The following is an 18,992-nucleotide window of genomic DNA, read 5'->3' as shown; positions in this document are numbered from 1 at the left end:
CTGCACTATTTCTCACTTTGTTTTTCAGTCATTTTTAGTCGTGTCTGACTTTTTGTGACCTTATGTAGCATTTCCATGGCAAAGAAAATGGAGTGATTTGCTATTTCCTTCTCCAGATCATTGGACAGATGAGGAAACTGAGGCAAACAGGGTTGAGTGACTTGGCCAGATTTGAACTCAGGAAGATGAGTCTTCCAAATGCGAGGCCCAGTGCTCTATCCACTGCACCACCCAACTGCCTTACTCTTCCCATTTGAACAGCTTACTTTCTTCACCTATTCAAATCATATACTATCCTTGAGTCCTACCTCTCATCCCAGCTCCCACAAGAACCCACAAGTTAGGGAACTAACCACATCAGTCCATGTTCTCTACCTATTTGGCCTTTGGCTGAACTGTGGTCACATTGAGTCTTATCGATCAGGTAGATTCTCATTATGGTAAGGTTACATTATTTAACTTTCAGGAATATTTTCTTGTCCAGTATTTTTCAGTATCTTCATGTGTATATTTTATCTCTCCACAGGGAAATTTTTGGCAAGGTGGGGGAGAAAAAAAAAGCACTGACCCAGGAATCAGGAGAGTTAGGTTCTAGTCTAGCTCTCCTAACTCATTTGCTTTGAATATTGGGCAGAAATGGCTCTCTGGGCTTCAACTTCTTATAACATAATAAATGAAGAGATTGGACTAGATATCTCACTGAGGTTCTCAGATTGAATGACTAATATTTTCTAAACTATTCATACAACTCTGCATCCTTCAATATTTAACATTCTACAAAGAAAGGAAGCAGAAATTGAAGAATTTACCACAGTAATATAAAGGAATAGAATTCAGAAAGACCACAACTCTGACCAAAGCAGGGTACAATCATGGTTTTGGAAGACATGTAGGAAAATGGATGAACATTTTGCACCTCTTTGAAAGAGGCAATGGACCACAGGTGCAGAATGAGACATTCATTTTGGGACATGATTTAGAATCACAATCACAAATCATTTGTATTACTCAAATGTATTTAGTTTTCATAAAGAAGTCTTCTATGAACAAAACGTGAGAGAAACTAGAAAGTTAGAACATTTTAAAATATCTGTCAATAAAATATTTAAAAAGCAAAACATATTATGAGCACAAGGGCTCAACAAATATTCTTTATTAACTGATTAGTTTGAGAAATACTAAGAATTTTTTTCTTTTTTTTCTTTTTTCTTTTTTTTTCTTTTTTTTTTTATTATTTTTTAATGTTTAAAAATCACTGCCATACAATTGAGATTTTATCCCCCCCAGACCTACCCCCCACTACCCCCCTCCCTCTCCACGACTGCATACAATTCTGTATAGGTTCTACATATACTTTCCTATTGAGTATATTTTCACCATAGTCATGCTATGTAGTCAGACTAAAATAAATGAAAGAAATCATATAACAAATCAAAACATGATACACAAAAACATACACATACACAAACATGATCTGCTACATTTTGTGAATGACTTCCATATTTCTTTTTCTGAGTGTGGAAGGCATTTTGCCTTGAGAACCACCTTTGGGATTTTTTTTTTTTATAAGAAGTTTTTGTGTTATTACAAAATTCCAAGTCTACCAGAAAAAACTCTCGCACACTGTGGTCGTTGCTGTGCACAAAGTTCTCCTGGTTCTGCTCCTTTCACTCAGCATCAGATCATATAAGTCCTTCCAGGCCTCCCTGAAGTCTTCTTGTTCATCATTTCTTATGGCAGAATAGTACTCCATCACATTCATATACCATAATTTATTCAGCCATTCCCCAATTGATGGGCATCCCCTTGACTTCCAGTTTTTGGCAACTACAAAGAGTGCTGCTATAAATATTTTTGTACATGTGGGACCCTTTCCCATTTTTATGATCTCTTGGGGATATAGTCCTAGTAGCGATATTGCTGGGTCAAAGGGTATGCACATTTTTGTAGCCCTTTGGGCATAGTTCCAAATTGCTCTCCAGAATGGCTGGATGCGCTCGCAGCTACACCAACAATGAATTAGTGTTTCAACTCTCCCACATCCTCTCCAGCATTTATCATTTTCTTGTTCTGTCATGTTTGCCAATCTTATAGGTGTGATGTGGTACCTCAGAGTTGTTTTGATTTGCATCTCTCTAATCAATAGTGATTCAGAGCATTTTTTCATATGATTATAGATAGCTTTAATTTCTTCCTCTGAAAATTGCCTGTTCATATCCTTTGACCATTTATCAATTGGGGAATGACTTGTATGATTATACATTTGAGTCAGTTCTCTATATATTCTAGAAATGAGGCCTTTATCCCCGAGCTTAGCTGTAAAAATTCTTTTCCAATTTACTACATCCCTCCGGATTTTGGTTGCATTGGGTTTAGTTGTGCAAAAACTTCTCAGTTTAATGTAATCAAAGTTATCCATTTTGCATTTCATAATGCTTTCTATCTCTCCTTTAGTAAAGAATTCTTCCCTTCTCCATAGATCTGACAAATACACTATTCCTTGCTTCTCCAGTTTATTCATGGTAACAATCTTTATACCAAAATCATGTACCCATTTGGACTTTATTCTTGTGTACGGTGTCAGGTATGGGTCTATGCCTAATTTCTGCCACACTGTTATCCAGTTTTCCCAGCAATTTTTGTCAAACAATGAGTTCTTATCCCAGAAGCTGGGGTCCTTGGGTTTATCAAACAGAAGGTTGCTATATTCCTTGCCTACTGCATCTTGAGTGCCAAGTCTATTCCACTTGTCTACCTCTCTGTTTCTTAGCCAATACCAAGTGGTTTTGATAATTGCTGCTTTATAGTACAGTTTGAGGTCTGGTAGCGCTAGGCCACCTTCCCAAGCATTTCTTTTCATTAGTCCCTTTGATATTCTGGACCTTTTGTTTTTCCAAATGAATTTTGATATTATTTTATCCAGCTCTAGAAAGTAATTGTCTGATAGTTTAATTGGTATGGCACTAAATAAGTATATTAATTTAGGTAGAATTGTCATTTTTATTATATTAGCACGGCCTACCCATGAGCAACTAATGTTTTTCCACTTACTTAAATCTGACTTTATTTGTGCAAAAAGTGTCTTGTAATTGTGTTCATATAATCCCTGGGTTTGTTTTGGCAGGTAGACTCCTAAGTATTTTATACTGTCTACCCTAGCTTTAAATGGGATTTCTCTTTCTATCTCTTGCTGTTGGACTTTGTTGCTAATATATAGGAATGCCGAAGATTTGTGTGGGTTTATTTTGTAACCTGCAACTTTGCCAAAGTTGTTTATTAATTCAAGTAATTTTTTACTTGAATCTCTGGGATTCTCTAGCTAAATTATCATATCATCTGCAAAGAGTGATAACTTAGTTTCTTCTTTGGCTATTCTTATTCCTTGAATATCTTTATCTTGTCTAATTGCTACAGCTAACATTTCTAGTACCATATTGAATAATAGTGGTGATAATGGACAACCTTGTTTCACCCCTGATCTTATTGGGAATGCATCTAGCTTATGCCCATTGCATATAATGCTTGCTGAAGGTTTTAGATAGATACTGCTTATTATTTTATGGAAAGTTCCCTTTATTCCTACATTCTCCAGTGTTTTTAGTAGGAATGGGTGTTGTATTTTGTCAAAAGCTTTTTCTGCATCTATTGAGATAATCATGTGGTTTTTGTTAGCTTTGTTGTTGATGTGATTGATAATGCTAATAGTTTTCCTAATATTGAACCAGCCCTGTAATCCTGGTATGAATCCTACCTGATCATAATGTATTAATCTCGTGATAAGATGCTGTATTCGTTTTGCTAAAATCTTATTTAAAATTTTTGCATCTATATTCATTAGGGAAATTGGTCTATAATTTTCTTTCTCTGTTTTGTCTCTTCCTGGTTTGGGTATCAAAACCATATTTGTATCATAGAAAGAATTTGGGAGGACTCCTTCTTCCCCAATTTTCAAAAATACTGTATGTAGTATTGGAATTAACTGTTCTTTAAATGTTTGATAGAATTCACTTGTGAATCCATCTGGCCCTGGAGATTTTTTTCTAGGGAGTTCATTGATGGCTTGTTCAATTTCTTTTTCTGAGATGGGGTTGTTTAAGTATTCAACTTCCTCTTCTGTTAATCTGGGCAATTTGTATTTTTTAAAATATTCATCCATCTCGTTTAGATTATCGAATTTGTGGGCATAAAGTTGGGCGAAGTAGTTTCTAATTATTGTTTTAATTTCCTCCTCATTGGAGGTGAGTTCACCCCTTTCATTTTTAATATTAGTAATTTGATTTTCTTCTTTCTTTTTTTTAATCAGATTGCCCAAAGGTTTATCAATTTTATTAGTTTTTTTCATAAAACCAACTATTGGTTTTATTTATTAATTCAATAGTTTTCTTAATTTCAATTTTATTAATCTCTCCTTTGGTTTTCAGTATTTCTAATTCGGTATTTACTTGGGGATTTTCAATTTGTTCTTTTTCTAGCTTTTTCAACTGCAAGCCTAAGTCATTGATCTCCTCTTTCTCTATTTTATTTACGTAAGCATTCAAAGATATAAAACTTCCCCTAATAACTGCTTTTGCAGTATTCCATAAGTTTTGGTATGTTGTCTCACTATTGTCATTCTCTTGAATGAAATTGTTGATTGTTTCTGTGATTTCTTCTTTAACCCAACCCTTCTTTAGAATTAGATTATTTAGTTTCCAATTGATTTTTGGTTTCTCTTTCCATGGCCTTTTATTACATGTAATTTTTAATGCATTATGATCTGAAAAGGATGCATTGATTATCTCTACCTTTCTGCACTGGATTGTGAGATTTTTATGTCCTAGTACATGGTCAACTTTTGTAAATGTTCCATGTACCGCTGAGAAAAAGGTATATTCCTTTCTATTCCCATTTAATTTTCTCCAAAGATCTATCATATCTACCTTACCCAGAGTTTTATTTACCTCCTTAACCTCTTTCTTGTTTATTTTGAGGTTAGATTTATCGAGTTCAGAGAGGGGGAGGTTGAGGTCCCCCACTAGTATAGTTTTGCTATTAATTTCTTCCTTCAACTCCCCCAACCTCTCCTCTAAGAATTTGGATGCTATACCACTTGGAGCATACATGTTTAGTAATGATATTGCTTCATTGTCTATGGTGCCTTTTAGCAGGATATAGTTTCCATCCTTATCCCTTTTGATTAGATCTATTTCTGCTTTTGCTTTGTCTGAGATTAGGATTGCTACTCCTGCCTTTCTTACATGAGCTGAAGCACAATATATTCTGCTCCATCCTTTGACCTTTATCCTATGTGTATCCCCCCCGTTTCAGATGTGTTTCTTGTAAGCAGCATATTGTTGGATTATGGCTTTTAATCCATTCTGCTATCCATCTCCGTTTTATGGGAGAGTTCATTCCATTCACATTCACAGTTATGAATACAATCTGTGTATTTCCCTCCAACCTCTTTCCCACCATTTGTGCTTTTAGCTCTCCCATCTCCCTTCCCCTCCTCAATAGTATTCACTTGTCTCCCCCTCTTCCTGCAGCCTTCCCCTCCTTCTTTTAGCCCCCTCCCTTTTACTCCCCTTTATTCTTATTGCTTTTTTTCTCCCCTTTAGCCACCCTCCCCTTTCTTCCCCCTTCCCCTCCTACTACCTATAGAGCTAGTTAGGATTATCTACTTAAGATTATTGTTCCCTCCTTTGAACAAATCAGATGAGAGTACCTCTCAAACAATGCTCATCTCCCTCCCCTCCTTCCCTCTACTATAGTTTTGTACTTCTTCCTGTGATATAATTTGCCATTTTCTGCTTCCCCCTTTTCACACCTCCTATTACAATCCCTTCTCATACTTAAATCATATTTTTGACATGACATCATTTACTTTATACCCGTTCCCTCTACATATATCCCTTTTATCATAATAGCTGCACAGTTCTCAAGATTAACAGGTATCATCTTCCCTTATAGGGAGGTAAACAGTTTGCCCTAACTGAGTAGCAAGTTTTTGTTTTTGTTTTTTTCCCCCTGTTCACCTTTTTATGATTCTCTGGAGACCTGCATTTGAAGATCAAATTGTCTATTGAGTTCTGGTGTTTTGGTCAGGAAGCTCTGGAAATCCCTTATTTCGTTGAATGACTTTCTCCTTGCCTGAAATGTTATGCTGATCTTTGCTGGGTAGTTGATCCTTGGTTGAAGTCCCAACTCCTTTGCCTTACAGAATATTGGGTTCCAAGTCTTTCGATCTTTTAATGTAGAAGCTGCAAGGTCCTGTGTGATCCTGACTGTATGTCCTTGATATTTGAATTATTTCTTTCTGGCTGCTTGTAGTATTTTCTCCTTCACTTGATAGCTCTGGAATTTGGCAATGATATTTCTTGGGGTTTTGAGTTTGGGATCCCTTTCAGGAGGGGAATGGTGGATTCTTTCGATGATTATTTTGCCCTCTGAGTCTAGTACTTCTGGGAAGTTTTCCTTGATGATTTCCTGGAAGATATTGTCCAGACTCTTTTCTTCATCATGGGTTTCTGGCAGGCCAATAATTCTTAAATTTTCTCTCCTGGATCTATTTTCCAGGTCAGTTGTTTTTCCAATTAAATATTTTACATTTTCTTCTATCTTTTCATTCTTTAGATTTTGTTTGACTGATTCTTGTTGCCTCATTGAGTCATTAGTTTCTACTTGCCCAATTCTAATCTTCATCGTATTGTTTTCTTCAGTTAACTTTTGCATCTCCTTTTCCATTGACCAATTTTTCCCTTTAAGGAGCTATTTTCTCCATTTAATTTTTGTACTTCTTTTTCCATTCAACCAATTTTCCCAGTTAGGTTTTGGGTTTCCTTTTCCATTTGATCAATTTTCCCAATTAGGTTTTGGGTTTCCTTTTCCGTTTGATTAACTCTTCCTTTTAGGGAATTATTCTCTCCAGTTAATTTTTGAACTTCCTTTTCCATTTGTTCAATTTTCCTTTTCAGAGTGATGTTCTCATCAGTGAATTCTTTTTTTATAATTTTAAAATCATTGGGCAGTTTTTCTTTTATTTCCTTCTTCAGCTGGTCCAGGTAATCTAGTTGTGCTTGCTAGAAATTCATAGTCCCTTCTGAGGTTTCAGATGGAAGTACAGTCTCAGCTCTGACCTCTTTGGTGTTTGTGTTTTGGTCCTTATCCCCATAGAAAGATTCTATGGTTTTTTCACTTTTTGTCTGCTTTTTCCGATTCATGATGTTGGCTGAGTGTTGTAGCTTCTGGTTCTTTCAGTCAGAAGCTACAGATCTTTGTGTTGAGCTGATGTGTGTCAAGGCTAAAAGCAGGTTTTTGGTTTTTGTTTCCCAGATCAACCCTGGGGTTAGCTTGTTAGGTGTGTGGGAGGGGTGGTCTGGTCTCAGGAGATCTCCTCAGCTGACCTGAGGCAAAGGCAAGGTCAGAGGATGGTGATCCCAGCTTCCCTATTGTCTTCCCTTTTCCCCTGGAGGGCTGGGGCATGCCTAGATGCTAATGCGTGTTCCCGCCCCTTCTGGGGCTCTTCTTCCGGCACTGAGGCTTGCCTGGGTCTCAGTGCGAATTTTCTCTGCCCTGGGTTGTCTGTCCTTCCAGACCGCCTCTGCCACAGTAGGAAGAATCCCCCTTTGCTATTTTTCTAGCCTCTGGTGTTATGAGACTATTTGCCCCCTTCTGCTGTTCCCGCTGATCCAGGATTTATCTGGGGAAATATTTTATGGTTCTTTCATGGTCATCAGGGGGGAGGAGAGAGCACTTACTGATCACTCCGCCATCCTAGCTCCTGGAAGTTCAAGTAGGTGACTTACCGAAGTTTAGTCTTCAGGCTGAAGGTTTCAAGGGCTGCTGCGCTGACATCTGGCGCTCAGTGGCTCTCACCGGCTCGGTTTGGCTTGTCTCCTGCTCTGCTGGTTTCGCCCGCCCCTCTCGGGCTTCTCAGGTCCCTTCCGCCCTGCTGCGCTGACCGCACTGCGCTGTGCGCTGGGGGCTTACCCCCGCGGAACAGATCCTTCCCGTGGACCTTCCAGTGTAACCTGGGCTCCGAATCTGTCAAAGTCTGTCACCCACTGGATTCCACACCTCCAAAATTTGGTCAGATTCTCCTTTCAGAGATATCCAGAGGAGTTTGTCCAGGAGCTTAGGTGAGTCGTTGCTTTCACTCCGCCATCTTGGCTCCGCCCCCCTAAGAATTTTTTTAGTGAGGAACATGGCAATGTTTTAAAATATTAGGGGAAATAGCCTACTAAAAAGTTAGTTTCGAATTTGTGTACACTTTATTCAGTTCCTATTTCTTTACCCACCTATTCCTAACTATCAAATATTAAAGTCAAACATATATTCATTTGAAGAGCACATGCTTCTGCTACCATTCTACCACTAAGAGAATTGATTGCTTGAGTTATAAGCAACTTCAGACAGCCCTGGAGTGGGTCAATGAAATAAATGCTGCTCAAGATAATACTTTTCCATTAAAAACATGGGATACATAAAAATGTAGCATCCTTCCAGAAATCAAACTAACAATAGCACACCTTACCTCCATTTCATCCAAGATTCATCTGAACACAGGGAAAATGTCTACTTGCTCTTCTCACGGTTCTTATCATGGCTACGTATCAGGCCGTCCCTAAGACCTGACACATTTTGAGCTATGTACAAGGAATGTCATCAGCTTTGGCTTGTTCACCTTTCACAAAATACCCTGGGTTCCCTTACACCGTCATTTAAACTGTGTACATAAAATCAAACTCCAACAACTGCTTTTATGTTAAGTTTGCTTTCAATTTACTTCCCTTTAAAGATAAGGTTTTAGTTTGGGGGAGAAGTTTGGTTAATCTAATTTTTCTTTTAAATTAACAAATACTTGAAATTGAGGGTTTGAGAGGCTTACCTTAAAGGGAAATAAATGGATTATTCGGCTTTTATAGGTTATTAACACATATGCAAACAAAATATTTCTAAAATTTTATGTGTAATGATAATTGCTTTGTTTTCCTTGAAAACATTAGTCTAAAATGTATATTGCAGCTCATTTTTTGAAAAAAATCTTCACATTAGCGTGTTAGTCCTCCATTTTTTCTCATTTCTCCTCTCATTTCTCCCTACATAATAAAGACAGTTCTTTAAATATTTTGAATGACCATGTGTCATCGTAAGAAAATGTTCCCTAATATAATAATATAAGGAGGAAAGGTTAAACTCTTTAGATAGAAAACATTAACAGTTCCTTACATTCTTCTTAAACACTTGTTTGGTTTGATCCACAAATTATTACTATTTCTAACATATTCTTCCAAATCTCTCTTTAGACATGAATATAAGAATATGTGTTAAGTACTAATCAATATTATACAGGCTAATCTGCTACAAATTTTAAAGTCTTTCAAATTACATAAATACAAGGATATGCTCAGTACAGCCTGAACATGGATGATAAAGTATAAATTGTGCATCTAAATATTAAAATGACAAACTGTATAAGAGATACTTTGAAACAGTATCAAATAGTCAAATCTCCTTTACTTTACATTGCACATACATGGAAAAATTATCAACGACATGGTGTGAAACTAATGATCTTCTGGGGAAAAGGGGATAAAGTGGTGGTGTTAATACACACACACACACACACACACACACACATAAATGCCTTGAGCAGTCTATACTGGACCTACATGGCCACACATATAACCATTGGTTTATAAATATACCACTAAATTGTTTTTAAAAAGAAATGGGGAAAAATTATTTTCATATAAAAGCAATCTGGACAACTACTTGGGGCTGTGTCAAGTTAACTGGACTGTCTTTACACTGTCACAAAGAGTCAACAGTGTAACATATCATGGCCTCCGACACTAAGATGGCCTATATGATAAATAAAAATAGTTAATAGTCCTTTGAAGATGCTCTAGGATACCCATTTCCCAAGAGAGAAGTAGTCAAAGGATACAAAGAGTTTGAAAAGGAAGAAATGAAAACCAAACTATCAACAAATATCAAAAATGTTTTAATTCACTAAGAGAGAGAAATTGTAAAATTAAACAACTTTGAAGTTTCATCTCAAATTTTTTTTAAAAAACTGTCAAAGATTATAAAAGATGAAAATACTGAATGCTCGAGAAACTGTGGGAACCCAAGTGCATCAATAACACTGTTTACAGTGCTGAATATTGATCCAACTGCCCAAAAAAGCAATAGGAAATTAGCTTACAAAACTAAACTGCCCCTAAGCTTTAAACAGGAATATCACATAAATCCCAAGAATGTCACAGACAAAGGGGGAAGTCTTACATATGCCAAAATATTCCAATTAGTAATTTGAGGGTAAGCAAACGACCAGAAATGAAAGAGATTTCCATTTATCGGGAAATAGCTGAACAAAAAATGAAACACAAATGGAATGGAATGTTATTGTACCATAAGAAAAAGAGATGAAGGTAAAGGTTTTCAAACCATGATTAAAAAGAAAAAATGGCCTAGACATCATCTTTCAAGAAAATATCAAGGAAAACTGACCTGATATTCTAGAACCAGAGGGTAAAACAGAAATGGAAAGAATCCATCAATCACCTCCTGAAAGAGATCCCCAAAAGAAAACTCCTAGGAATATTGTAACCAAATTCCAGAGTTCCCACTTCAAAGAGAAAACATTACAAGCAGCCAGAAAGAAATCATTCAAGTATCACGGAAACACAATCAGAATAGCACAGGATTTAGCAGCTTCTAAACTAAGGGATTGAAGGGTTTGGAATATGATATTCTAGAGGTCAAAGAAGCTAGGATTAAAACCAAGAATCACCTACCCAGCAAAATTGAATATAATATTTCAGTGGAAAAAAATGAAACTTCCAAGCAGTCTTGTTGAAAAGACCAGAGTTGAATACAAAATCTGACTTTGAAATACAAGAATCAAGAGAAACATGAAAAGGTAAACAGGAAAGAGAAGCCATTAATTCAATTCATTAAAGTTGAACTGTTTACATTCCTACATGGAAAAATGACATTTGTAACTCATGAGATCTTTCTAAGTATTAGGGTAGTTGGAGGAAATACACACACACCCAAATACGTTTCTATACACACACATATATGCATGTGTGTAAGTATATGTGTATGTTCTCTGAAGACATTCTGAAGTCTAAATAAATTAAACAGTAGAAGAAAAAACTTTAGGTCAAATGAGGATAACCACAAAAGGGATGCATGTAGCAGTAATGAAACTAAAAAATACATCCCTCTGGAATAAGCACCTTGATTACCACATTAACAAAATCAGGCCTCTATTTTAAGTGCCCCTAGGCTCATAACAAGGACAAGATTCACCCCTTTCCCTACTGGTCCTTCTACCTCCTAACAAGAACAATAACATTGACAAGAACCGAGAGAACACTGTACACAGTAATAGCAACACGGTGCCAAGATCAGCTTTGATAGACTTGGCTCTTGTCAGCAAAGCAATGATCCTTAGATCTCCACATGACTCATGATGCAAAATGATATCCACACCCAGGGAAAGAACTATGAAGTCTGAACACAGATCAAAGCATACCATATTTTGTTTTTTTTCCTTTCTCATGGTTTTCACCTTTTGCGCTAATTCTTCTTTCACAACATGACTAACATGGAAATATGTTTAATATGATTGTACATACAGCCTATCAGATTGCTTGCCAGCTTGGGGAGGGGCAAAGGGAGAGAGGGAAAGGAGGAGAAAAAAATTGGAACTCACAATCTTATAAAAGTGAATGTTCAAAACTATCTTTACAAGTAATTGGAAAAAGAAAACACAATGTAAAATGCAGCTATGAATCAATGTGCTGGGTTCAGAATCACTCACCTCAAACTGCTTGTTCAGCTTCTTGTACAAAACACACTCTTCCAAAGCATCCTCCTGCTCAATCGCATTGGCAAGTACATTAGTTGAAGTTTCTGCCTCTGTCAACCAATTCCAGAATTTGTCCATAATCTTGAAGGAGGCCTGCACTGACCTGAGGTCCACCTCTAAGCAAATTTGTCTTCCTCGAGCGCTGGAAGCAACAACAGACAAGCAAACCTTAAATAAGATCCAATGTTATGTACATGATCAACATGAAATTAATAGATAATGCAAAAAGGAATGTTCCTTTTTATCAATTACCTAAAGTAGCTGAGAAACCCATCCCTTCATATGTTTGGTGCACTTCGGGATCAAACAAGATACTTGCATACCACTTAGTACAATGCCTGGCACCAAGTAGGCCCTCTATAAACTTCCTTTCTCCTCCTTCAAACAAGAATAGTAAGAATTTTCTATTTGCATATATGAATATTAATTTGTGAAGGCACAAAAAAATTCAAATTACAAAATCACTCCTGTGAAAAATTGAGTTATTATTCTTATTTGGGGATAACATTTAATGTTTGTGCATACCCCAAAAGGGCACTTATTGTATGGGAAATTGGAAAGGGGGCATTCAATTCAGTCATTTCATAAGCGTTATTTTCTCTCCCCATATTCCCAGCTAAACAAAATGACTTAAAGAAAAACTCAACTGAAACGATTTTTGAAAATGAAGAACCATCCTCAAAAATGAGACTTCATTCAATAAGGGATTTCCTGTGTATTTATCCCTTTGAAATCATGATTTTCCCCATTGCAGTTTTTGATATATTACAGTTGTACATAAGAAATTAAGTGAGAATGTTTTGGGAGTTGTGTGGAAATCATAGACAACACGTGAAGACCAGCAAACGATGCAGAAAATGTGAGTTTAGAGACTGAGAAATGCATAAAATATATGAACAGTATTGTATAATATCAACATATTTTCTCTTTTGATACCACAATATTTCAAACTTCATCTCTGGTAGGGCCAAAGAATTTTATACGGATTTTTCAGATCACTAGGGCACTATGCCCCTAAACCCCATGATGTGGAAGGAATCATTGTAGCTCTCTTACTTCTCATGACATATGTATTTATGACTCGGAAATGAGATGAAGTCACTTTAATAAACCAAAAGATCTTTGACAATGAGTGTAGATATTAACTGTGCCAAGACAGATGATAAACCTCTGGAACTTGATAAAGACTTTCATTACTCAGTGAGTGAGCCATCTCCATTCAGATAGGCTGGTTCTTGGAAAATCTAAACAGTCTGCTGCCAGAAGTTTCAGAACTACAGGGTTGGACAGACAAATCTCAGCTGACATAGACTTTGAGAATTCACTCACTTATATATAGGCCTGGATGAATCATCAGAACGGGGATTTATGGTAAAGATGTGTGTATGGCACTGAAAACCTGATCTGACATCATTTCTTCTGATTTGAAGAACTAGAGAAAGGTTAGCAACAATTCAATGGTATGCAACTGCTTATTAGCTAATGAAGGCAGCTGGGGGCACAGTGGATAAGAGTGCTGGGACTGAAATTGGGGAAAACCCAAGTTGAAATCCAGCTTTAGACTAGCTATGTGTCATTGGAGTCACTTAACCCTCTTTGCCTCAGTTTCCTCTTTACCAAGAAAATCCAAAATTTGAAATCCAAATTTGAATCCAAAGATTCAAATATGACTGAAATCAGTGAACAGCAACTTAGTGGCTTCCTTATATACTTCTTCTAACAACTAATATGGCAGAAAACAAATGTGAGCACATGCATTGTGCAACAAATGAACTAAATTGATGACTAACCACCTAAATTCACCATATTCTGGGAATTTTATGATAGTATACAGATAAAATATTACTGTTGTTGAATCAGTTTTCAATTACGTTCAACTCCTTATGATCCCATTAGGGGTTTTCTTGTCAAAGACACTTGAAGGGGTCTGACATTTCCTTCTCCAACTCATTTTACAGATGAGAAAACTAAGGCAAATGGGGTTAAGTGACTTACCCAGGGTCACATAGATACTTAAGAGTCAGAGACCAGATTTCAAATGAGGTCTTCCTGCCTAGAGGCCTGGCATTCTAGCCACTGCTGTGTGACTTAGCTGTCGATGACTAAACCTACATAGCTCTAAAAAGTTATTTTATCATTTAATTTAGACATTAAGTAGTCAGAATAACTTTATTTTATCCTGAACCTTCTACATCACTCTGTAAAGTTGAAGAAAATAGGAAAGACATAAAGAAAATATTCCAAGTTGCTAAAATGCAAAATTTTGTGAAATGCAACTTCAGTGACACTCTGTCAAAGGTACAAAATACGTGGAAGATATACAAGTAATCGATAGAAGATTTAATTGAGAATTCTTAATCACTTTCATATATCAGGGACCACTATAAAATGCTTATGGCTGTCGGTTTCCATGTAACATTTCATCTAATTAGAACCCTATCAACTATATAGAAACTCTACCTATCACCCAGGTGGCCAGGGAAAGGAGGGAGGGTTGAGGAAAGAAGATTTTTTTATACAGTTGGTGGGGTATAACTATCCTGAAGCCAACATTCTGACACTCTTTTACTTAAGGTCATTTCCACTTCTAAGAATCTAAAGATTTCTAATAAATGATGGAAAAGAGTACCCCCCCAGGGAAAAAAGAAGACCCAGGGGGAAACTTAACTACAAAGACACTTTTCAAATAAAACTGTGGATCATTCTAATTATCAAATAAATAAACTGTTTAAGAAGACAGGAGGATAATCCAATAAATTTAAGAAAAAAATCCGTGCCAAAGAGTTTTAAAAGTTTTAGTAGTTAAATGGGTAAATATTCAACTATCCAGAAATCTCTTATAAGCGGAAATGATTTCCCAAGCAGCTGGGATAGTTGAGGATTTTCTATTACTTTATGTACATTTTTTTTCAAACTAAGGAAGGGAGGTGAGGGGGGCAAGGAAGAGGTGGGGGAAGGAGAAAGGAGGAAGAAAGGAAAGGAAGGAAGGAAGGAAGGAATGGGAGGGATGGGATCGGGACGGAGGTAGGGCAGGACGGATGGGAGGAGGAAGGAAGGAATTGGTGAAAGAGGGAAGGAAGGTCATGTCCATTTGAAAGACTTCAACCAACGTGACTATATATATGTCTCCAATAAGCATGATGTTCTAATAAACTACCATATATCCATTTAAAAATAAGTTCAAGTTTTGAAAATCCTGTTGATGAAAGAGTAGTTGTCTTTCGCATTATCACAACTGAATGAAAATGTGAGTGTTGTGTTCCCCTGCTATGAGAGAGGAAGTATTATCTTTGAGTATAATCCATTTTTAATTGCCTACTCTATCTAACCCAGCTATTGCTGTAGCCAGTCTTAAAATATTTACAAAGCAAAGGAAAAAAGATTTAGAGGTCCTAAATAAAGCAGGTCTATATTCCTAAGTGGTCGATTTTTCTAGAAAGTTTTATCCTCTGCAAAAGTCTTCACTGGTTAGATTACTCCTCAAATGGTGCTGTTATGTAGGAAACCTATATTTAAGGAGCATCTTTCTTTGCTAACGAGGGCATCCTGCTGTTCTTTTCCTCTCAGTCATGGGTTATAGCTCATGTATTCAAACCCACTGTCATACCCAACAGGTGTAATATCAAAACAGGACTTTCTTCCAGTGAGCCACAGAGAACTTAATATTACATACTTTTTCCCTAAAAATCTCTTACAAAACATAGCATTTGCACTAGATTTCTTTCTTCCAAAGTCTAATCTCTTTCAACTATATTCATACCTTTTAATTTGCCTTACAACACTGTTATAGGAGGTAGCTAGATGGCCCAACAGATAAAGAGCTGGGTCAGGAGTCAGGAAGACCTGAGTTCGAATGTGACGTCAGACACTAACTAGTTGTGTGAACCTGGCCAAGGCACTTAACCTCTCTCTGCCACAATCCACTGCAGAAAGAATTGGCAAACCATTCCAATATCTTTGCTAAGAAAACTCCATGGACTTTATGGTCCAAGGGATCTGTCAGAGACGACTGAACAACAATTCTATCTGCAGAATCGCTACAGAAATTTGTTTTATAGATTGTTGCAAAAATAAAAGGAAAAACAACTTACTATCATTTCTAAATTGCTGGCTATGCTTTATGAATTGAATATGAATTGCAAAGGAGTCCAATATTATCTACTTTAGTCAAATGCAGAATTCTGAAATCAAAATACCACGAAGTAAATCACATCATGTATCTAAAGGTCTGAGAAGAGGAGAGACTAATTGCACTTAGACCTTTGGAGTCATTCTCAGAATCAAGAAACAAGTAAATATTTTGGAGCACTGACAAGCATAAGAAAGAAATTTTAAGCAAAACTTAAAGACTGTGGTTCTTCAAACCCAAGTATTCACTGAGGCTGAAGACAAAGATTTCCCACACAGATAAGATGCTCTCCAAATTGACCTACCAGGACTGAAAGACAAGAATGACTTAGCTTTATTGAAAAGTGCATTACAGTGTTCGTTTTCATTTTCTTTACATAGGAGTAAATTTAGACTTAGTAAAAAATGATATGCACACAAATGTACAGATAGTAACAGAATAGTGATTCAAATCTTCTATCTAGCTTTCTATACTAAGATGTGATTATTGATTTTTTGGGGGGGGAGGGTGAGAGGTATAGACGTCGGACTTCATTGTTAAAGGGAACTGCTGGAAAGGAAACTTTCCCAATAAAGATCAGCGATACGCATTTACTCATATATAGCATTCCACAGCATCAAAGCAGTGGGGCAATGTTTGGAAGAAAGTATGCAGAGAGAAATAGGAAAACAAAGCAAACAAAAATGGAATGAATAACAAACTCTGATAATTGTTTAGGGAGAAATTCCAAGGCAGATGCTTGTTTGAGAAAGATAAGACAAGAGTCACTCTAAAAATACGATATAGACCACGTAATATTAGTCCAGTTTGCTATCAAAAGGAATCCAAAAAAAAAATGGCAAACTCAAGGAGGACAGGTATAAAACCTGCTTTTTTAATCTTGCCCAGTAGCTAGAAAAATAATGATTGTTATTAATAATGACAAGCACTTGATAGGATGAGCATTCCAAGAGAACAGTAGCTGCTTCCTTTCTGCATTTTTATCACCAGTACTGCCAGCACAGCATTTGGGACATAGTAGGTCTTCAATAGATGCTTACTGATTTGCTTGTTAATGACAAAGACTTAAGAAGTCATATAAATGGTTGCATGGAGACAAGCTAGATGGTTTGGTGGGTGCTGGGCTTAGAATAAGGAAAACCTGAGTTCAAATCCAGTCTCACACACTGATCCTGTCAAGTTACTCAACCTCTTGTTCGCCTTAATCCGCTGAAGAAGGAAATGGCAAACCACTCCAGTATCTTTGCCAAGAAAACCCAAAATGGGGTCACAGAGATTCAGACATGATTGAATGATTGAACAACAATAAAATGGTTGTATATACCTCTGAAAACCATAGCTTAAGTCTTTGGATAAAGCATTAACTTACAAAATACGAAGAAATTATATTCCACATTGACTGTGTAATATTAACCAATAAAGTCTTTAAATTACCGTTGGTTGAGATTAGCCCAAGCTGCATTGAAGTCATCACCATTTTTCCTTAATGCCCTAGTATCATCAGTTCTATACGTCTTCGCCAATTTCTTCCACAGATTCTCATAAATTTTTATCGTAGCTTTGTTTTTATTTAAATCCTGGATTAATGCCTAAAGCGCAATTTGGGGGAAAAAAATAACATGAGTGGGGTCACAGATGGAAGGTACATCATAACAAAAGACCATCCAAATTATCTTAACACTAATTTTCTCATACCCTGAATGCACTGTGAGTTCTCTCAGTGATTAGCATAGTTTGTATAATACCACGAATATTAGCAAAATAAAAATAATCTAAATAGTTATCTATTAATTTAGTTTCCATAAGCATGCACTTTCTGAATAGATCTAAAATATCTTCTAATATTAAATTGCAGTTTTTGAGCTGAAGAGGCAAATGCATACATCACACATGGATACAGTACATATACACAGAATACTATAAGAAGTAGTACCATAGAGTACTAAAAGGTTTACCAATGATAAAAGAAAGACAGCAATCTTCTTGCTTTCTATCAGAAAAATATTAAAAATAACCATTAATTCAGTGTATCTATTCTCAAGTTTTATACAATATGATACTACTGGGAAAAAGAAAAAACAAAGAGGTAGTAGTAGAGATATACCACCTAGATATACATACTCAGAAGCTGGTATTTAATTTTATGCAACTGAAAAGCATATTACATTCTTTCTGTCATTTGGTCCACCCCACAGTCCTTCAAAGTAGGAAAGGCAGGTACTACACAGATATAGAAACTGGGACCAAGAAAGAAGAATCTACTTGCTCAAGATCTCATGATGAGTGGCCAATTCAAGACCAGGCATTTTCAGTCCATTTGTCTTTATACTACACCCGTGGTTTTAGGGCTCCTTTACAGCCATCACACACATAGAGCTTTTTTGTTTAAGGGGTTATTGACATACGTCAATGTTAACATATTTGAAATTGAAATTTCTTACTATTATGAAAATTGCCTTGACTTCACTGATCCCATCAAAGGGTTTTGTACATCCTTGGTGGAGCCAGACTACACTCTGAAAACTGCCATATTATGTAATAGTACAAGAAAATTTAGACTATGCTAAAGCAGGTGCGCTAGAGGCAACTTGAACTCATACCAGGGAGGCACAATTGTTAAATTATCAGTATGAGGATTTATACATTAGAAATCAGCAAATGCTAGAAATCAGGGCATGGTTGACAGTTTTGATACTTGTTTAGAATGAGGAAAGTGAAGGACAAAAATTTAATGTTACAGTATATGGGGCAAACATTCTTTTTCCAAGGAGCCAGTTGTTAAACGTTTACCAGCATATCACTGCTTTAAATATTCAACCAGATTTCTCAGCATTCTTCAATTGCTTCTATAGAAAATTCCCTTTCAAATAAAGAACACAAAAAGTACACATACAAAGTAATAACGATAGCAACTTAAAAATTCCCTAAAATATCGTAAAAGTTTGATAATTCAGTTCTATTTTTCTCCAACAGATCACCAAAGAATGGTGGTCGCCAACA

General features: G+C 36.4%; 1 protein-coding gene across 3 annotated transcripts in view; it reads right to left on the bottom strand.

Annotated features, from left to right (window-relative positions):
• LOC140526994 (utrophin-like) overlaps positions 1–18,992 on the bottom strand; it is a 262,618-nt gene that overhangs the window by 238,552 nt on the left and 5,074 nt on the right. For all 3 annotated transcript variants that reach the window (XM_072643607.1, XM_072643609.1, XM_072643608.1), the window contains exons 4-5: positions 17,427–17,581; positions 11,816–12,005 (exon numbers count right to left, since the gene is read on the bottom strand). In XM_072643607.1, coding sequence (XP_072499708.1) covers positions 11,816–12,005; positions 17,427–17,581 — 345 coding nt within the window. The remainder of the gene's footprint in view (positions 1–11,815; positions 12,006–17,426; positions 17,582–18,992) is intronic.

The sequence above is a fragment of the Notamacropus eugenii genome, chromosome 2, assembly GCF_028372415.1.
Source record: "Notamacropus eugenii isolate mMacEug1 chromosome 2, mMacEug1.pri_v2, whole genome shotgun sequence".
NCBI lineage: Eukaryota > Metazoa > Chordata > Mammalia > Diprotodontia > Macropodidae > Notamacropus > Notamacropus eugenii.
Note: the sequence above shows the minus strand (reverse complement) of the source record. Positions and strands in the feature narration are given on the sequence as shown.